This window comes from Corapipo altera, unplaced genomic scaffold, assembly GCF_003945725.1.
Source record: "Corapipo altera isolate COAL_440 unplaced genomic scaffold, ASM394572v1 122, whole genome shotgun sequence".
Classification (NCBI taxonomy): Eukaryota; Metazoa; Chordata; class Aves; order Passeriformes; family Pipridae; genus Corapipo; species Corapipo altera.
In genome coordinates, this window is record NW_020884961.1 from 1,979,785 (window position 1) to 2,001,567 (window position 21,783).

The 21,783-nt window shown below is 50.5% G+C and overlaps 1 protein-coding gene across 1 annotated transcript in view; it reads left to right on the forward strand.

Annotated features, from left to right (window-relative positions):
* NTN1 (netrin 1) overlaps window positions 1–21,783 on the forward strand; it is a 97,876-nt gene that overhangs the window by 48,447 nt on the left and 27,646 nt on the right. The window contains exons 2-3 of the mRNA XM_027664082.1: window positions 4,926–5,114; window positions 21,057–21,206. Coding sequence (XP_027519883.1) covers window positions 4,926–5,114; window positions 21,057–21,206 — 339 coding nt within the window. The remainder of the gene's footprint in view (window positions 1–4,925; window positions 5,115–21,056; window positions 21,207–21,783) is intronic.

A 21,783-nucleotide genomic window follows, 5' to 3' on the forward strand; every position in this document is an offset into this window, starting at 1 on the left:
CAGCCAGGACAGTGCATGCAAGGATTGCTCTGCAGAAGAGAAATAATGGCTCAGGCTGAACTAGCAATTTTCTAGAAAAAAGAAACTTATTTGGGAAAAGGACGATTTTAAAGAGACTGAGACTGTTCATAAATTCAAGTCAAATTTAGAGATTACTTTCAGCCTCTGGGTTCTTCTACCCCCCCCCTTTCTCTTCCCCCCTTCCCCCGAATTATTGTTTGCAAAAATTAAAACAAAATGTTTTGGGGCTTTCGTTTGTTTAAAAAGCAATTTGCATTTTGAAAATTGCCAAAATATAAGCTTTGGGAGGGTGGGGTCTTTTGAAAGGGCAGCATTGTCATTGCTGAATGAAAACCATGGAGAGGAATGCGTCCTGGGAGACGCAGGGCACTGGGACATGGGGCCTGGGGGACACAGCAGCAGCACAAAGACCACAACCACAGCTCCCACCACACAGCTCCAGCCTGTGCTTCCATTCATGTATCTCCTTTCGTCCTCCCAAATGGAAAATCCTGCCCACCTTGACCTTCTTTGAGTGATTAATTTGACCGAGTCGCTGTTTTCAATGCGGAGAAGATTCTGCGGTACTTTCTTCAGCCGGGTCCAAACCACAGCTTTCCCCTTTTCCTCTCCAGCCTTCTCCAAGTTTCTGAACATCTGTGTTTAAATGAAACCTAGTTATTCATATTGGAGCCTGGCAGCTCAGGTAGAGACAGTCTGATGAAGCTCTGTACATCTGTGTGCAATAAAGCAAGCGAACAAAAGGCTTGTGAGGTCCTTGGCAAGAGGGGAGAAAGAGGAGAGCAGGAGACAGCAGCACTGAGCTTAGCTGAGCAACTGCAGCCAAACCCTTTCATCAGAGAGGTCTCAGCACCTAGCCCATGTTTTGCTCATAGCTGGGTCTGCAGCCCATGCAGGGGTGTCTTCTCCCCCAGGTGAAAAGCAAAGCGTGGGGCGTGTAGGTGATGCCAATACCGGGAGGTGATTTTTACTACAGCTGGCAAAGGCATTCATAGAAAGAAAAGCTGGGTTGCTAAAGAGCCACTTAGTGTGGCAGGGAAATTCCAACCAAGAAGCAGTGGCTGAAAATTAAAGCCAGGCCAAGTCGTGTTAGGAGCGAGGCAAAACTCTTTAGCGCAGCGGGGGATTAACCTCGGGTGAGGGAGAGGGAGGGCGGGATCCGCCTTTCCCACGTGCCTCTGTCCAGGGAAGTGTGGCCGGGTGAGCCACACGCCCTGCCCGCCATGGGGAGCATGGGGAGCACCCAGGGACTGTGCACAGGTTGGGAGATGGGATCCAAGAGCATCACAACCTGCTGCTGGGTCCACAGCACTCAGCACCTCCGGGTGATGGTTCCCATCCTGACATGTCCCAGCAAGGACTTTCTGCTGCCTGGATGGGTCATTTACTGCACTGCCCTAATTCCTCTGTCCCTCTGCTATTGTCAGGATGGCTATCTTCCTTCAATCAGACCAAACCTCTCCCACTGAGCATCTGCAAACACATCAGGCTGCAGACAGAGCTTCCATCCAGCCCTGGCTGGTGGCCAGGGGTGCACAGCACTGGCCACTCAGGACCCAGGCACTCAGGGTGAACACAGGAGGCAGTAATTTCAATTAAAACCACTCTCCCTGTGTCAGTTTGGCCACTTCTGTCGGCAGAAACAGGTGGATCAGGAGGGGGTGGATGATGGCACTGCAGCTGTGTGCATGGGGCTAGGAGGCAATCAGTGTCCAGGGGTGTCCTCTGTGCCTTGGGAGTGCAGGTGGAAGGAGGAGACAGAACAAAGGCTGAGCTGATGGAGCCAAAAAAACCTTAGAAGTCACAATGGAGGGGTGGCTGTTGCTCCCTGGTTGCTTGTTGTGCTTGTGGGAAGCTCACAGGGAGTTCATGCTGCTCATGGAGATGGGCTGGACCAGCCCACACCTTCTCCCAGCACATTTACTTCCTTCTTGGAGGGTTTATACCCCAAGGCATCCACAATATTTAGGTTGTTGACACTGGGTGAGGACAGGGGTGGCTGTTTTGGGGAGCTCCTTGCAGTGTCTTGTGAGGTTCAGCTTCTTCCCTTCTTCAGACACTGGATATTCCCGTCCCTGGAAGATCAATGATCCCAGGAGAAGAGCTCTGAGCTGCTCTGCACAATCCACTTATTCCTCCACATTCCTGTGCAGCTCTGCTCTGGTGGGACCAGCAGAAATATTAGCAAAGAACTTGAGAAAATCCCAAGAGTCCTGTTTTCCTGGCTTTGCAAAAACATTTCTGCTTATCAAGCAACCCAAAGAAATGCGAAGATTTTCAGTCACTCTTCGTGTGGGCTCAGCTTTGAATTTTAAAAAGGGATTTGCCAATGCAATCTTGCAAAATACTCGAGTGCCAAGTCCAGCTCTCCTAAAATACAAGTTTTAGGAGGAGGTGAGCTTTCACTCTCTGGGGAAAACATGCATTTCTGACAGATTCAAGGAAGAACTAAGTCTTTTGTGAGGGCATGCCACCCCCTGGAGAAATGTCTCCTCTTGTTAATCAACAGGGACTAAGTCCTGTGGTTTGAAGCACCAAAGGCAGAGCTGCTCATGAGCCTCAAGGCTTTGAATGATGGAGACATGCCCATGTGGTCACAGGCTACAGCAGGGATGACCAACCCTCAGACTGAGGGATTTAAATCTCTTTTTTCTTCTGCTTGAGCTGAGTCCTGAGGCTGTGCCACTGATAAAGGTGTTGCCTTGGGATTTAGGTACAGCCAAGAGATCATCCTTCATGTTACAGCCTTGGTTCATGCCTGGGGAGAGGCTCTGCCTTGAGTGAAGGAACCAGCCCTTGGCCCTGCACCTTCTGCACGCCCAGAAAAAGGGTTTAATCTCAATATCTTCATTCACTTCTGTAAAACAAGAATTTTACCTTCTGAAAAACAAGGAATGGGACTCTAAAAACTTCACCTCCTTTCCAGAAGCTCAGCTCGTGTGTTCTGCAGGGCAAGAATCACCTCTAACCCCCTATTTTTACTGCGTGTGGTGGAGCCATCGTGGTGGCTGGGGCTGCTCAGCACGTGTGAGAGGAGGAGGAACCAGAGCTGAGCAGCTGCTCCAGCGAGGCACAGCATGCTGCTCTTCCTGAGGTTTAGATGGGAGGGGAAAAGCCTCCAAAGAGGGCACTGAAAGTGCCTGGTGCGTGCTCCTGTGCTCCTTTTAGCTGCAAACAGGCTGTTAAAGCGCAGCATCAGCACATGTGTCTGTGGGACCGGCCAGATCTAAACAGCAGCCATTCCCTCGGGATGCAGGAGCGGTGTCTCCGGTCTCCTTGATGGCCATCTCCTGTTTCAGGAGTTGACAAATGCACCCACAGGCTGCTGGGCTGATCTAAAGGAGAGGCAAACCGCGGTTCAAAGCCGTGGCCCCGCTCAGCGTCAGGGATCTCGCTCCCTCCCGGCCGGCAAACTGCTCCCGGGCCGCTCCTGTCACCATTGGCACGGCGGTGGCTGCTGCTCCTGCTCTGCCAGCGTTTGGTGGGGACCTGAGGCTTGGCCTCACCACGCCAGCTGCAGGAATTCCGATTGCAAGGCATGGAGAGAGAGCAGGCTCCATCCCGCTGGTCGGATGTGGATGGAGGATTTCGCTCTTCCCTTTCCTTTCACGTCTCGTGTCAGCTGGGGGTTGTTCCTGATGAATAATGCGGAACTGCACTGTAATTTTCTGGGTTGAAATTTGATAATTAAGCAAATATAGCATGTCTTTGTGTTGGGCAAGCACCATAAGGTAAACAGGAAGGAATGAGGGATTAAGATGTCTCTGCTCTAAAGGAAGGTGACAAGCCCAGAGCCGTGACACCTTCGTGCCGAGCCGAGAGGCCCAGCTGTGGGCTGGCATGGCACAGCTGCATTGTTCAGGGGTGAAGAGCAAATAAAAGCAAGGGGAAAAGAAAACAAGCTATAAAATTCTCAGCAAAGCACAGAGCCCCAGCAACTGCCTCTTGATGTCCCCGTGACAGCTCTGGGGAGAGGCAGGCGAGGGGTCGGGCTTTTGAAGTCCTTAAGTTGTCCTTTGCGAAGGCCCCCTGTTAAAATAGTGCCTGTGTTGACATTAGGCTGCATATGGTGGAGGAATTGGACATCTCAGTCACAGCACATGCAATCAAAGCACTGGGGGACTTCTTGGTATTTGGCTAACGGGGTGTCAGGCCGGCCCTGCCCCAGGCGGGATGGGGGATGCCGAGGCAGAGGTGAGGTTTATCAGCATATCCAAGGCTGTAGATGAGTAACAGAGCCTGTGGTATGGAAAGATGAGGAAGAAACCAGCTAGGAAGGTTTTGAAGTGGTATTTGGAGCTCAAACACACACGTGTGTCAGAACTGGTGAGAGTGGGAATACCAGGAAGGTCTGGCAGGTGATGATGGAAATGCCCTTCCTGCAGGGGTGGGCAGAGGGGGTTCCTGAGGTACTGGGAAGTGGGAGATTTCGCAGCAGTTTGGGGGCCTTTGTGCTGAGCAGTAGCACAGTACAAAGTGAGAGTGGATGAGAAAGGAGAGAGCAGTGCTTGCACGGGACAAAGTGCTTGGGACAAAGCTGAAGGAGAAGTGTGGGGGGCCGTTCCCTGACCATGGATGGGCTCCCTGTCCTCACAGCCCTGCCTGCACCCAGATTCTAATCCACATTAAGAGCAGGGAGAGGCAAAGGCACATTTGCTGCAAGTCAGGATAGTGAAATGAGGTCTTAGTGACATCAGCTTCCCCTCCAGAAAGCTGGACTTACCACATAGCCTTGGTCAGGAGGGGGCATGGGCTAGCAGCTGCACCAAAGCATCCCATTCTGTGACACCCCGCTCTGACAGGGCACACTGGGTGCCCAGCCCTGCTCATACAGGCTCCCCTGGGTTTGGCACCTCCATGGCTGGGCACAAATGGTGACGATCTCCACTCTTTGCCTCTCTCAGCCTGCAACTGCAACCTGCACGCCCGGCGCTGCCGCTTCAACATGGAGCTGTACAAGCTGTCGGGGCGCAAGAGCGGCGGCGTCTGCCTCAACTGCAGGCACAACACGGCGGGGAGGCACTGCCACTACTGCAAGGAGGGCTTCTACCGAGACCTCAGCAAGCCCATCTCCCACCGCAAGGCCTGCAAAGGTACCGGGGTCGGGCGTGGGATGGCCGGGACCCTGCAGCTCCTTCCCCTCCAGCCCCTTCCTGCAGCTCCTGCTCCCACAGGAGCCTAACTCCTCCTACTCCTCCCTCTCCGAAACCAATTTGAAATGACTTTTTGTGCTGTTTGAAATTGCTTTTCTTTCCCCCACGTTCCCTGGTATCACCTCTCCCTGGTCTTCTCCTGGTGAGGACGAGGCCACCGAAATACAAGAAGTTCTCACTGCTGAGGATGACTTTAAATTATTTCAGTGTTTATCAGTTATCACGTGCTTCATCTGCTAACCTGGTCATCACACATGTAAAGTGCACAGAATCCCAGGTATGGGGTCAGATGTAGCATCTGTAAATCAGCCTCCTCTGAATACCCTTCTCCAGCTCCCCCACTCCACCCTCACCCTAGCACTGCTGGGGCACAGGCAGCACTTAACCCACACACAGAACATGTCACTCCTCGGGACGAGGAGGGAACAGTAAAAAGGGAAACAAGTTTATTTTGAGCTCAGAGTTTTTTGAGGTTTCCTCATATGGATGTGGAGGCGAGCTGGGCTTCAGCTGGGGTGGGAGCAGCAATAAGAGCAAATCCTGCAAATGAACCTTTTTCACTCTCAGCTGGGGGAGACGTAAATCCTGAACCTGAGGTGCAGAGAAAGGAATCAAGCAAACATTCAAAAGCCAGACTAGAGAATGCTGGTGTTTCCCACAGAAATCTTCAGCTCTTTTCTCTCTAAAGACTCATTTCAATAAGAAATGAAAAGCTTTTTGGCCTTAGCTGGGTATTTTTGGCTGGAAAGTTTTGAGTCTTCAGCATTTTAATTTTTAATGAAAATGTTGCTTCTTTATTTTTTTTCCCCCACTGAAAACAGACACTTTTTGCCAAAACCACTTCTTCAGACACTCCTATTCCTCCCTTTTCACCTTGTAAAAACTATTCCAACAAGATATTTTTGACCCACCCTGCACTGAGGCTCCTAACCAGCTCCAGCTGATGTGTGGGCTGCTGGGAACCCCATCCATGGGCCTGGGCAGCAGAGGAGCTGCCATTTCAGGATGCAAGGAGCCAGAAGAGAGGGGTGTTGAGGGGCTGAGCCACTTCCATGCCAGCCCCAACACCCAGCATCCCAGAGGGACCCCAGCTCTGGCAGGGAGCTTCATGTTATGAGTGGAAATGCTTTGTCTCCCCATCCTGAGAGGATCAGTCTCGGAATAAAGGCAGTATTTCTGCCTTCACAGCCAGGTCACTGATGAAATAACAGTGAAATAGCAGTGAAGGAATGTTCAGTTGGGCCAGTCAAATGGAAATGGTGAAGGTGTGGGCACTCCTTGTGGGATGCATGTGGGCATCCATCACCCTCCATCATCAGCACTGCTGCTGTCCAGAGCCTGATTCCTGTCTACCTTCCTTCTCCCCAGAAAGGGTTTTGGGCTTCCCCGCTGGGAAGAATTCTTACCCTCCCCAAGGACAGTAAACTCCTTCCCAGGGCTGTGGTTTCTGCCTCCCCAGCATGGGGACTTCTGGGGATGGATGTGGTGTGATTTGGAGGAGAGGAGGGCTCTTTGTCAGCCATGGGCTCACTGTGCATCCATAGGGATTCCAGTCCTCTGGGATCAGCGCAGGGAGCATGGAGCAGGGAGGGGATGCTTGGCTGGAGGGTAGGATGGATTCCATCTCCTGCTTTTTCATTCTGGGAAAATGCAGTCTCTGTCCTGTGTTGGCAGTGATGTCCATGCTTAACTCTCTCTTGACTGATCCTGGCGCTTCCCAGGACTGTCCTCATTCCTGCTTTTCCCAACTCTCCTCCCTGGCCAGGCAGCCGGGTCCCCTTGTCCTGCCCATCCCTCCTTGCTGTTCCCTGGCCCTTCCCTCTGCTGACCTCTCCGTGGCTGACAGTACAGTGGTCCTACCCAAAAACACAGCTGGGTGGTACCTGCAGGTGGGAAACCTCAGAGCTGCCTCAATTTCCCCAGGAGAGCACTGGGAATTCAGGCACTGGCCTCCATGAGGCCCTCCACAAGCATTTTAGGCTGAATTTCCCAGTTGCTGGGTCATTCACTCTATTAAATGCTCTTTGCAATTGTCCTTCTCTCAACCTCTGCCTTCTCAAACTGCTCCTGCACTTGAAATTGGAGGTGGCCAAATTTAAATACTTCTCCAGCCCCCCCTGGTTTGTAACAGATACAAAGGCATGTGATAACTGTGCTCAGCAGCTCCCAGCTTGCAGCCTATGAGCAGGATTTCACGGTACTTGTTGGGTTATTGTTGGTGTAATCCACTGTCCTGTATGAAAGCAGCAAAATGAAGTTTCCTACAGCACAGGCATTCCTTTGAAAACTCGTTTTCCTGAGCTCTGTTTATCACACAGTAGAAGTTCATATTCCCTCTATTTTTCCTTCCCAATTCAGGGCTTTTTCTGAAGGAATCGTTGAAAACAGGCATGTTTAAAAAACAACCCTATTATCTAACAGCTTCAGCCATCTCACCATTGATAACAATATTCATTTATCATCTCACCAAACCAGCTGACAATGGGCAACCCTCTCCCAGAGCCTCATCTTGACCAAATGTGTTTCAAATCGAGGAATTAGCCATTCTGAAGCATCTGCCATCTCCCTCACCACTACCTGCTGTCTGCTCTCACCCAGCAGACTGTTTTCTCTGTAAGACTTGAGTCTTTCAGCCATCACATTGCTCTGATTGTGTTCCACATGTAACAAATTTAAATAAATGCATACAATAGAGCCCTGGTGCCCTGGGAGCTGCCAAGAGCATGTGACACACTCACCTACCTTGGCAAGTGTGTGAGCTCACAGCAAACACCCCAGAAAGAGCTGCCAAGGAGATTTTTGTGTTAATTCAACTCCTTTATTCAGCCTAACACACACATCCAGCTAAAATGCCTTTCCTCTCACTCACATTCCTCATCTCCCACTCCATCCTATACAAGAGGTTATGCACCTCAGCTCGTAACACATCTAACGTTAGAAAATTAGAGAGGGATTCTTTTCAATGCTTGGTTGGCTATTTATGCAAAAATACAATGTTGCAGAAATGTTTGCACAAGATCTACTTAATTTTAACTTGGAGAAAAAGAGAAATCCACAAATTTTGCACGTGTTCATAGGGCACAGTGTGAGGCTTAGGCAGCAAAAGGTGAGCAGAAAGCAGAGCTGGGCAACATCCTCCTACCCATCACAGGGCTGTTTGGCTTTCTAATAGCCAAATCTATAATAACTGTTAAATTATAGATTTTTTTCATGATCTGAAGTTGTCTCAGCAGCACAGATGAAGGCATGAGAAGCTGGGCTTTAAGGATGACTTTTCCCTGATGGTTAACAGCAATGCAGCTGAGCCATGTAATTCTCCTCTGCGTTTGCTTCCAGTGGTTTTCTTGCAAAAATGATAAAAGCAAAGAATTTGTCAGTGCCCAGAGATGCCCTGTCACAGAGCCACACAAGGCAGGGCACGGCACGGAGTCTGCAAACCACATGCAAAGGAATTGATGACAGATGGAACGGGGATATTGCATGAAGTGGCAACGCTGGGTGAGCGCCAGAGCCTGCCAGGCTGGAGCTGGGGCTGGGGCTGGAGGAGTGTGGCTGCTGTGGGTGGGTGGTCAGGCAAACCCAGGGACAGCAGTTACTCAAGCCAGGGCTCGGGTTCCCCCGGTGTTTTGAGGTCAGACCCCAGAGCTGATCTCTGCATGGCCACAGCTGGGGACTCTTTGGATGGAGGAGTCCCGCGGTCCTGCTGCTCCTCCACCGGGGGGATGGATGGGCTCATCCCAGAGGGCAAGGGAGCAGGATGCCCTTTGCCCTGGACACATCAAACCCCTGGTGTTGCATTGACCCTTTAGGTGTGGGGGCTGTCCAGAGAAGCAACAAAGCTCCAGATATAAGAAATTTTGCACGTTTGTCTTTTAAGACAGACAAGGGTGAATTGTTCCTTTCTCACTAGTTTTTGAGAAAGCACGAAGAGTTCCCAACACACCAAAGCCGTGCTTTCAGTTCCTTCTGCTTTCCCTCTGCTCCAAATGATGTTGCAAGTGAAATTCCACATCTGGGTCCTGCAAACCTTCGTCCGCCCCGCTCTGTCGTGGGCCGCCGTAAATCAGGGCCCTGGTGTTATTTCTTTTGATTAAATTCCCTCCTGATATTTGCCAGATTATTGGCACTAATGTAATTCTATTGGAGCAGAGAGTCTGCAGGATTTTATAGCCCGGCTGTAAAACAGCTCTGCACTTGAGGGAGAGGCTTTACACACTTTTTGATGAAAAGATGACAAATGATACACGTTATGAATGCACTTGTGCTGAGGCTGCCAGTGTAAACCCCTTGTGGAGGGGCAGGATTTGGCACCTGGAGAGGTCACATTCATTAGGACTCCATGTTTTGGTAAAAAATGGGATTGTCTGATTCCCTGGTGCTGCCACAGCTCCACGCCTGTGCAGAGCCTGGCGTGTTTTCCATCTGCACTGAAGTACTTAATGGCTTGTTCAAAACCCAAAAGGCAGTCCCAGCCTACCTGCCCATCCTGCCTTGTAACCACAAAGGGTCAAGCCTTTGACATTTTCATTTTGGAGGCAGTTTGGGTCGAAGCAGAGGGAAGGTGAGTGCCATCCCCATGGGCTCAGCCTCTGATCCTTGATTTCATGGGTGCAGACACAGGTTTCCTTCCCACCCAGGCCCTGAGTGGGGGGGACTAACACAGTCGAACCCCTTTGGCTCCCAGTGCTGCCTGGAGAGGGGAGCAGAGCCTCTGGTGACAGGGACAGTGGGACGAGTCCCCACCTCTCTCCACTGACTATAGAGGGAGCTGCGTGACCAGCTTAGAGCTGAGAGCTCATTCCCACGAGGCTGAAGCCAGGGGAGATGGAACCTCTCCTTGCTGCCCAGATCCCCACTGGGAATTTGGGGTGCAGAGGGCAGTGGGGATAAACCCCACCTTAGACAGCAGAGTCTGAGCACGGGCTCCCTGCCATCATTGTGCTGGTGTCCCACTGGTGTCCCACGGGCCATGTCCCAGTGCAGGACAGAGATCAGTCTGTCCATGGTCTCAGTTGTGGTCAGCACCCCTCCATCCTCAGGGATGTCCCCTGCCATCATGGTCCCCAGTCCACACACAGGTGGAGAGTAGGCCATCTCACAGCTAACACATGCCACATGTAGGGATGGCCTGGCTGGATCCCCTACACCAGGGCTCCAGGGACAGCAGGGCCACCAGTGGTGGCTCCTGACAGGACTCCTTGTCTGCAGTGAGTACCTGCTCCCCAGGCACCCTCCCATCACTGCAGGGAGCCCATCCACGCAGGAGATGTGCCCTTGGTGTCCACCTTAGGCAAGGGTGAAGTGCAACCCAAGAGAGATGCTCCTCTCTCCAGCAGAGCAACCTCATTTTGATGCCCATCTCCAGTCCAGCTCAGTTGTTGTTTCAAGGCGAAGTCAAAGGCAATACTTTCTAGGAATTCACACCAGTGAGTTGTCCTTAATTATCAAACTTCCTTCCCTTCCTTTTCTCTTTTTCTTCCTCTTTGGGGACCAGCTGGAGCTACTGTTCAGATGAGAGATGAGCCAACTCATAGTGCTGGTAGGGCTTGGGTCGAGTTCATGTGTCAGGGCTTGGTCATCTCTGAGAAATCACATCACTGGAGAAAGTCCAGATTCCAAGGCATCGATCTATCAAGCACAGACTTTCATTTCTCCACAGGACATGCCCTTCCACTGCCACAGGAACAGTTTTCTAGCTGCATTTCCATTCTGCATTTCTCAGTGGCTGTGCCTTAGTCACCCCCTTCCCCAAGGCCCCACAAGTCTTTATATCGATATTACTCCAAGTGCCGAGAGTTGATTTATGGTTTCTACATCTAAAACTTGTCATCAGCAACCCCCAGGCACACACAAATCAGTTGGGGAAGGTTTGTGGAAGTGCAGCTCTGAGCTGTCCGTGCTCATGGGTTGCTATGGGGGGTGTCCTGAGGCAGCTCAGGAGCTCCAGTGCCACTGCCACCAAGTGCCACCTCCTCTATGGCACCCCCAGGACCCAGGGCAGAGCTGCACCATTCACCAGCTTGGGCTGGGAGGGTCCCAGAGCAAAGAAGGGACATGAGTATTACAGAAACTCCTAAACTGTTTTGCATTTGTAGTGTGAAAATGTGGAAAAGGAGTGATTTTTTTTTTCTTTTTCAAATGAATAATGAAGTTCAATACAAGGCACCTACCTGGCCATTCCAGCTTTTTAAAATCCATAATTTTAATCATGTATGGTTCTCCATTTTAGTGCAAATTAGCTGGGATGAAGGTAAACTCCTGCTTTCTGGTCTTCCCAGAAATTCATTACTGATTTTTTCCTCTCTCTGGCTTCCGATCAGGGCCACCTCCCACAACACAACAAAGTTTAAACAGATATTTGCTTTCAGTGGGGGATATTTTAGGCAGTCCAGGATTGAAACCTAGATGCTTGGAGAGAGCACAGAGGACCTCAGACCTCCCTCCCAACCCCAGGGGCTGTCAGAGCACCAAGGGGTACTGCCATGAGCGAGGAGGCTCTGCCACCCACATCCCAGATAAAATGCATGTGCTGGGAATCTCTGCTCTGCTACAATCTCTGGAAATTGGTTTTGAAGGTCATTAAGCAAAAAAATAAACAAAAGAAAGAAAATAAAAAAAATAAAAAGAAAAAAAAAGGAAAAAGAAGAGAAAGGGGTTTGTCTGTTTGCCTGATGACAAGGTCAGAGCAAAATCACCTCCATTCCAAAAGTTTCCCTAAGCTGTAGCTGTCTTATGGCTCCAGGGAAGTAAAAAATTCCACATATTGCTCCCACCAGGCACTTTTGCTGGGGGATATGACTCCCCTGCCATCCAGGACTCCTGGGACTGCTCTGGGCAGGCACTGTGCACCTTGAAGGAGGGGACTGCTGCTTATCTGGGCTCTGGTTCTCCTCCAAAGAGCCACACTGGTACTTCCAGAGCCCTTTTCAGCAGAGCTCCCCTCTCTCCCAGGTATCTTTTGGACTTTGCTGAGTTGGTACAACTCCCTTGCATTTAAAGGTTAATTTGAAACAAACCTGGTTTAGGGAAGGGCAGGTGAGGAAGGGACTTTTGACATCTTCAGATGGACTGGGAAGACATGTGGACATAACCAAGACACCAGTTCACTGGGCAGGGGCCTGACCTGCTGCACAGACCCCAGAGTGAGGCCCTGCTGTCTCCACTTGGCATTCCCAGCCCAGCCAGGAGCTCCTGCTCCCATGGGAGATGCACTTAGGGCCCCAGCATGTTCTGTGTGTCTGGGAATGCTCTGTCCAACCAGGACCCCAAACACCACCCCCAGGAGAGGGACACCCCCAGGTGAGCTGGGTTAGAGATCCACCTCCACCTGCGGCGCTTTTGGTATGGGGGGAACAGCCCAGGGAAGGGATGAGCTGAAAAAGGGAAAGAGGAAAGGGTAAAAGCCATGGCAGAACCTGCCAGCACTGTGTGGGGCTTGCAGGGTTCAGGGAAAGACACTCTACTGACTCCAGGGAACCAAAAGGTGTGATGAGGAGGATGGAGGATGGAGGATGCTCCGCCGGAGACCCTCAGAAGGACCTTGAGTCTCCACTGCAGCCTGGAAACCAGCCCCCAGCACCTTCAGAGGGGAGATAGAGCTGACAGCTGAGTCCCAAATCCGTGTTAGGCACTTGGATGATCCAGCTTAATTGGAAAATGTAGATAGTTGATTCCCTGACAAGAGCTAGCTCTGCATTCCTGAGAAATCACATCCTGGCAATGCTGGTGCCCAAAAGGAGTTTTATTGGCTAAACTGGGGGCCAACCGCCTTCAAAACTGTGGCTTGGGTTTGGTTTTCCAGCAGAGATACATCCAGAAGCAATCCTGGAGGGCAGGTTTGGACTGTGGTTTTTCAGAAGTGGTGGCATGCGACACAATAGAGGGGAATTTGCACCCTAATTAAGAAATAAAACCAGACTAAACTCCAGTTCTCCATGATAAGTCTCAGACTATGAACAAAAGTTGCTAAATTCATTTACATAGCTCGACCGCTGCGTATCTCCAAGACAGAAGGAAGACAAGGAATAATTTGCCTTCCCCATAAATGTTTTCAAACTGTTGAGATAATTTCCTGCTTCAGACCAGTTCTCCAGAGTGGAAAGTCCTCTCAGATCCTGAGAATTAAACCAAAGCTGCTCATCCACACACTCTGGTTTTCAGCATTGTAAAAAGAAAAAGGCTTTTTTTTCTGGTAGAAAAGGATTTGTTTTCCACTTAAACATAGGCTTCTCGGAGCATCACGAATTAGTGACTGGGATTTGTGCCCTGAGAGCTTTCATTGCAATTTTCCCCTGCACTTGAGGTTTTGGGGGCTCTCCCCACCGTGGATACTTTAGTGTCCCATAAGGGCTGTGCACACTGAAGGGATCCCCCTCTGCAGAGCTTTTCCTAGAGTTTCTCTCTCATCTTCTCCATTGCCTTTTTTTCCCTGAGGCTTGTGGCAACCTCATTATCTCTGAAACTTTTGCTCTGCTGCCAGATTTGACTGAAATACTGTTAGTGGGAGAATACACTTGTAGGAACTTCATTTCCTCAGGAGCCAGGCTAAAAACACATCAGGAGGAGAAAAGGTTTGCCTTTTTTTTTCCTCCCTCAAAATTAGTATTTTCTAACACACTTTCCCCTGCAATGTCTCCCATGAAAGCAGGATGAGCTGTATTTTGCTTTAGAGTCATGTGCCCCACTAAGCTGCTCTTTGCCTGGCCAGAGCTTGCTCTGCAGGTCTTAGACCAGACTTGACATCTTTTGATGGAAGAACAAAAGGGATAACATCCTCCATGACAAAACCCAAGCCCTGCCAGCAAAGCAGGGAGAAGCAAGCCCCGATGCTTCATCCTGGGGTGTCTCAGCATCCCTGGCTGAGAATCACCCAAAAGCCGGAGCTCCCAGACGACGGGGGAATTTCTAGCAACTTTTTTAACGAGGGAATTTTCGAGCATTTTGGAGAGTGCTGCCATAATTGTCTTATTGTCTGTATCTCTAATGCCTGCCCATAGTGTGCCTGCCCAAAAAGTGGATTTATTGCCGTGGTTCAAAGCCCCCTCCGGATTAGCGGCGACTCCTGCTCAGTGGAGGCTTTGTGGGCCCGTCTGTTCCTTGTTATGGAGAAGACAAAGACAAGGTCTAATCTGTGAAATTTGGCCCAAACTGCAGGGCGCCAGAGCCCTTGGCTTCCCCGGGTGCCAGTTCAGGAGGAAGAAATGGGAGAGCCCTGAGAAGCGGCGCAGGAGGAGGGACGCTGTGGAACACCAAGAGATTATTTGGCTTCACCCGATAAAAGGAGGAATTCATGTTCTGCTGGCAAGAAACCTTTAAATCTCCAAGAGAATGTGCTGAGGGACATTGTGCATGAACATGATCCTTTGGAGAGCTAAATCCAGTTCACAATATCGCAGACAAGCCGACGATCTCCTTGCAAAGCAGTTAATAGTTAATATTTAAAGTCATTATTAGTATTCAGGGTTAACACAGAGACATTTCAACCTCTGCTTCTGGTTAAGCAAACTGGCTGGGGCCAGACTGGGTGGGTGCACAATAAATACCACAGTTTCTCTTCCCCATGACATAAATCTGTGGGATTTGCAGGACGTGCTGCCCGTGGTGGAGATGCTCTGGCAGTGGCTGTGGTCTCCCCCATCCCCACAGGGTGCTGCCCTCAGAGCCAGCAGTGCTCAGGTGCACAGAGATCAGACCAGACTTTCTTCATCCATGGACAAATAACTGGGAGAGGTCTCCAGAGGAAGGAGAGCTGCTTGTTTTGAATCGATTCCCCAAAGACGGGAGCCAAAGCAAATCTGAAATAGCCTGCCCAGGTCATGACTTTGTGACAGCTTCAAGGGGTCATTTCTGGGATGGATTATGGATACCATGGGAGAGCTGGACCCACCCAAGGAGTTCTCACACCTTGCATTCCCTGGGCAGATACGTCCAGAGGAACCAGGATGTCAGTATGCAAGTTACTAAAGACAGTGGAGCAGGAAAAAAATAACTCTACAACAACAACAACAAAAAGCTCATATAAGTAATAATATTGGAACCACACCTTTAAATACTAAAACATAAGGTTACTGCACCAGGTTGTGTATTGAGGCAACAGGCAAATTTGAGCTGTTTTGACATTTTGGTGTTTAAAATACTGCTGCAATCAAAGAGAAGGGGTTTGAAAGAAATCTGGGTTTGGGGCATTTTTTTTTTCCAACAGAAATTTTCTGTAGCCACATTTTTCACTCCCATTGAAGTTTTCAGAGGAGAGAAGAAAAGCAACTAAAGGGAAGCAATTTTTGGCCGTGATTCTGGAAAAAACATTTTAAAGCGTGGGCAAACATAAATGTGCACCTAAGGCATCTGGGCTATATGAGACATGAATTCATACTTAAAATTGAATGTGATTTCTCAGTACAGGGAACTTCATCAGTGACTATTGTAAATTAAAGTGTTTCTCTCCAGTCTGATGCACTGTTGGGTCACTGCTCAGTACGGAGGTCACGCTTTGGGCAGTTGGATCTGGAAGCCCTGCGAGGTGTGTGATCACGGCAGACCCAGTGTGACAAGAGGAAATCTGCACACCTTGTAAAATCAAAGCCTTTTTTCTCAGTCAAAAAGGTTTTTCGTCATTCTGAAAGCATCCCAAAGACACAGCTTCCCTGAAAGCAGGAAGATGTTAATTCTCAAAAAATGCAGGTCTTTTCAGGTACCTTCTCAATAAAGGTCACACTTGAGGAGAGCTAAGCCTGGAGATTTATCCCTCTGTTTACCTTTCAACACTCGTGTGTGTGGGAAGATTAGCAGCTGGGAATACCTCCGACCAAAATTCAGAGGAGGAAAAATATTTGCACTTTTGTCATGCTATTTGTCAGCCTTCAGCGGGGCAGAGACACCCCAGCAAGTTCAACCACTTTCCCAGGGTGTTTTGCATCCTTCCATGAAAGGCCCTAAGATTTGCTTGCAGGTATTTTTTCATCCCAAACCTCAGCTGAGGCACAGAAATGTGTCCTTGCCCGTGCTCGGGCGGGTGATGCTCTGCCTCAGCAGGTTTGTACATATAATAGTGGCTTGTCTTGGAAGCTCCAGACAGAGATATAAAACTCCAAGACAGCCAGTTCTGCGAGAGCTTGGCCCCAGGGGAAATCTCCTCCTAACTGCAGGCAGTTAGTAGCTGGCTTGGAGTGCTTATATCCGTATATATATTAATCCCAGCTAATGTAACTACAGATGTTCTCATTCATAGCCCTATCTAATCCTGTTGGGCCCTTGCCATGGTGTCTCGTAGCATGAGTTCTACGAGTTAATTACGTGCAGTGCAAAGAAGCATTTCCTTTTATCATTGAAAAAGGTTGCCTTTTAACCGCCTTGAATGTCCCTTTGTCCCCGTGTTTTAAGGACCAGTGAAGAGGAGCACCTGTCTGACCTTCTCGGCGCTCAGCGTTGCTTGGCACCCCTCCATCGTCTCTTGGCAAGGCATCTCTAATCTTTTCCGTCCTCAGATGGGTGCCTCTCCCTGCCTTTCACTGCAGTTCCCCAGCTGAGGACGTGCTATTGATTTCTATAGTGCCATGATATTACACATTCACTGTTACTCTCTACCCCTTTCATAACACAACCTCCCATCTTGTGGCTCTTCTGAGCTCCGTTGCAATCAGCCAGATGTTTCATTGACTCCTAGATCTTTTCCTGGAGTGGTTGCAGTTAATTGGGACCCTTCAGTGTGTATGAGCCATCCTGTTCCCTCCTTCCAATTATGCAGCCTTCTGTGCACCGGATTTTGGCTGCTATCCCCTCATCCATTCGGCCAGTTTGGGTCTGTCTCGCAGAAGACCAACACATCTGGACTAGCCAAGTTGCAGGGGGTCACTTAGAAATGCTTTTAGCTCCCTGCTTTCCACTCCATGATTATTTTACAAGAAAAATCAGCTTTCATGGGCAGAGGCACCCCCACTGCTACCATCAGTGCCCATTAAAACCTCACCATAGATTCCTGCTCCTTGTTTCCTCCTCCACAGCCATGTTTTTGAGCAGCAAATAATTTCATTTTTCCCTAGAAATTCCTGATCATTTCTGCCACGTCAAAGATTTTTCTGTAAGATTTTCTTAAAGAACTAAATCCTGATGGTGATTTCCTTCCCCCAATGCTCTGTGGACTAACAGACTGCAGACCTCCTGTTTTCTTGCACTGACATAATTCCTCTTTGCTGCTCTCTCATCTCATTGCACCCTTGCACTCTCCTCTGTGGGGTGATCCTTTCAAGCAAGGCACGAGGGTACAGTAGAAAAATCACCTGTTATCCCCCTTATAATCCCCAGTCATGTCCCAGACACCCTCTTTTCCTGATCAGTGAGGTTTCCTCAGCCCTGGGGCCCCAAGGGCTCTGCTCAGTGCAGGGCACTGCCGACCCTCTGCACCGTGGTGGGTGATGGACAGATCCTTGCACTCAGGGAAGTTGAGGCCTGAAAAGCCGTTTTGTGAGTCCAAAGGTGCCCATCAGGAAGGCCATGGGGATGCCAAAAGGGGCGTTGGCACCAATCACACCCCCGCTGTGACTCTACTGCAGTCTTTCCTCAATTTGGTGTTACAGCCCAAAGGAATTTGAACCGTACTAGAAAAATCAGCATCAAACACCAGCAGCCCAGCCACTCCACGGCTGGGGAAGGAGAAGAGCCTGTAATTGCTGGCTGCAAGTGTTTGCACTGGCCAGGGAACTGCAAATTACCTTTAATTGCTCCTAATTGCTGGCGCTGGTTCAGTTTCTCTAGGACAGGGACGGCAAATACACATCTGCAGACACTGCCTAGACCACCTCCTGCCTCCCTGCGCCACGAGGGCTGAGTTGCTGCTGATTCGGAGAGTTTTCTGGAAGATAGACAAGTCAGAATGGGGTCAGGTTCTGGAGGAACCGGAGTGTTCTGCCCAGGGCAGCCGTCCCGGACACGCAGGTCCTGTGCCCCAACCAAAAGTTGGGGACTGGTGACACAAAGCACATCCCTCCACCCAGAGCGGATTTACCCCACCGTGTGTCAGCATGAGCTATCAGAGATCAGCCAGGGCTTTGTCCTGGTGAGGTCCTGGACCACGAGCTGGTGAGTCCCAGCTCCTCCATGACTTGTCTACTCTGCAGCCTTGGGCACATCACACGTGCCTGTGGGGACACGGGTGACATTTGTGTGCAGAGCCCTCACAGGAGCCCAGACTGGGGAGAGAGGAGACAACCTCAGACAGATATGGCTGTAAAAATAACCCAGCAGCTCTGGACAAGCTGTGCCGAGGCATTACCTCATGAGGGAAGGAAGCAGCAGCATCGCTATTTATTTATGTGGTGTCCAGAGGAGCTCTCTGTGCTCTACAGCCCGGCCTCCAAGAGCCTGATTCTGTAAATCTTACTCATCACCAAGGCTTTTTTTCCTCCCTTTCCCTCTCTCGTCCAAGCAGTCCCACTGAAATCGGTGCAATCCGCTCACATGGGGGAGGATTACTCACAGGATGGGGGTTTGCAGGCGATGCCTGAAACCAGCGCAGCCCCAGAGGGGACGCCTGAAACATGAGGCATGTTCCTCCCCATCCTCCTGCCCTTTGCCTCTTCTTGTGTAACCCTTCCCTGATTTGCTTATTTTTGTATTAACTCCTGCCTCTCTGCTCTTCTTTAACTCTTTTCTGCCCTGGCTCTTCTTCACTCTTTCACTTAATGTGTTTTTATTTCCTCTCCCCCAGCATTATCAAAGCCATCCCCTGGGGCTGCAATGGGCAGGTTTTCCCACCTAAACATCCCTCTGCTCTCCGAGCTCATCACCAGCCACACTCATTTCATGTTGAAACTTTTTCATTCAAAATTAAGTTTAGAAAAGCAAATTTTCTGCTGTGGACAGATTTGCAAGCAGCTATTTCCCAGGGACAGCTCACAACAGGGGAGAGAGCAGGACCCTTAACCAAAAAAATCAAATCAGAAGTGTTAGGAAAAGAGGAGAAAAGAAGCAAAAGCGTTGTTGGTTTCTTGAAGGTTTTTTTTCCCCTCACATGTGAAAAAATCATCAGGTTTTGGCAAGGCTCCATCTCTTCTCATCCAAGACTGGTGGAGTCAGGGATGGCAGCAGTTTGCTGGTGCTCTGGGAAGGGCTGCACAGGGATGGGATGTCCCATACAGGAGAAGGGGAAATCCTGGTGCAAGGAGGCCAGAGGCACTATCCAAACCCTGCTGGGAGGGGGGTCAAACTGGGAGCTGCTGGTACAGGGAAGCTGGAGCAGGATCATGCTGGGAGGGTTGGAGGGAAGCTCCAGCCAAACATCAAAGCTTGGACACCCAACACAAATGAATGTGGGATGTGATTTGTTGTCCCCAGATGAGGCAGATTTAGGGTGTCTCAGAGCTGGGGGGTTGCAAGACAAACTAAGAATCATTGCAGGGTCCAGAACAAACCCTCATGGGAGTGGTATGCCCAGTTTGGGGGATCTGGGGGTGTTTTAAGCCACTGGAACCCATGGAGACACTCGTACTGGTCCTGACCCACAGACCAGCCCCCTCCAGATTTTGGGCAGTGGGACATATTTTCCCCCAAACCCCCTTTCTAGCAGGCAGCTCCCCTGAGGGGCAGAAGGAGAGCGGGATCAGTGCTCCCCTGGGAGGGATTTGGCTGGCTCCTTCCCGAGGATGCTGCAGAAGAAAAGGAAAGCTTCCCTGCTTTCCTGCCTCTCCCTGCCACTGCTCAGCAGGGGCAGACCACAGTCTGGCACGGTGCTTGCAGCTCTTAGAAATCAGGGCTGTTAACAAATGTGCGAGGCCATAATCCTTTTGGAGCAGCGATGATAACAAGCCCTGATGCCTTTTTTTCTTTTTTGGCTTTTTTTTTTTCTTTTTGGCTTTTTTCTTCCCTTTTTTTTTTTTTTTAACCAAACATCTGCGCCGGTAAGTCCCACTGTGGGAAATGAGATGGTGAATGTTTTCAAGTGCAGTATTTACATCCCCTGCCAAACCCTTCACATCTGCCCAGCTCTGCTGTCAAGCCTCCATCCATCTGGCTGGGAACAGCAGGTCCTCCAGCCTGCCTGCATCCCACAAGGGCATTTCCTTCCTGCTCCCTCAGTGCCAGCTGCCAGGGATGCTGCTCAGCAGGGAAGGGCTCGAGCAAAAGCACTGAAAGGAGGAGGGTGGCTGGTTTGGTTTTTCTTGTAGTGCACGTGAAATGAATTCCCAACATCTCTGAAAGCACTCACTCCTGAAATGAATTCCCAACATCTCTGAAAGCACTCACTCCGTGCCTGAGATCTCCTGTGCTGAAGGGGCAGTGAAACACTCCTGGGTTCCTGGGTTTTGTCCCTCTTCCTTACAGTCCTGCCACTGCTCCTGGGAGCCTGAGGGTGTTTTAAGCTGCTGGGGTGGGGGCAGTGGGTGCTGCTTTTCCTGCTCCCCTCCTCTTTGAGTGCTGCAAACTCCTGATCACAGCACTCATGGATAAGGCAGTTGTGTTTCCTCTCAGGCACACGGTGTGACTCTTGGAGATGGGCCTGTGCAGGGCTAAGAGTTGGCCTCGATGATCCCTTCCAACTCGGTGTACTCTGTGATTCCGTGTCCACGGGTGGGTGTCCCCACACTCCCTGCCCAGGGCTGTGCAGCACCTGAGACATCCTGGCTGCGTTTCCATCCCCGCAGCGGGATGGGCTGTGGCAGGGCCACCCTCTCTCCGGTGCCATCCCCTCTGTGCCCAAGTAAGGGCCTCCACACCCCCTCTGCCAAATGCCACCTCCGTTCCAGGTCAGTGAGGTCGCAGGCTGGGTGGGATGTTTGCCGGCGGCAGGAAAGGTGGAGCCACGCCGGGATTGCTCCCCGACGATGCCACAACGTCGCCTGCGCCCGCTCTGCTCTCCCCTGACCCTCTTGTTGTGTGTTCCCTCCACAGAGTGCGATTGTCATCCCGTGGGTGCTGCCGGCCAAACCTGTAACCAAACCACGGGCCAGTGTCCCTGCAAGGACGGTGTCACCGGCATCACCTGCAACCGATGCGCCAAAGGCTACCAGCAAAGCCGCTCGCCCATCGCCCCCTGCATAAGTAGGTGGATCACTCTTTCAGTGTCTGTAGATTAGAGATATTAACCCTTAAAAACTCGCAGGAGCCACTGCCCGTGTTGGGAGGCTGCTTAACCCTGTCACAAACGACTGTGCCAGCGGGCAGTGCTGGGGGGATGGAGCTGCCTGGGTTCCCCTGCCATCTGCACTGCCCACAGGAGGGAACATAGCCCAGAATCCAGCACTGGCTTCCAAACAGCTTGTCTGCCTCATTGGGTGGGCTGTGTGGGTGCAGTTACAGACCAGTTTGATGGTAATTTGATTTTGCTTCATGGAGCAGAGGTGCCTCAAGAGCACATTTATTTTTGGGTACCACATCAGATCTGGATGCTGCAGCAGATCACTACAAACAGAATTTTCTCTCCAAAAACAGTTTGTGCTGCACTGACACAGAGCTCAAATCAGAGGAGCTGCTGGTTTGGTGGAGTTGCCATCACAGTAACACAGTGATAGCACCTGGATTGCTAAAGGGGATCTTGCACTCACACAACCCTCCCAGAAACAGAGGCTGTTTTATTGTTTGCTTCCTTGGGCTTGCTTTTCAATTTGCCTTCCCAAGG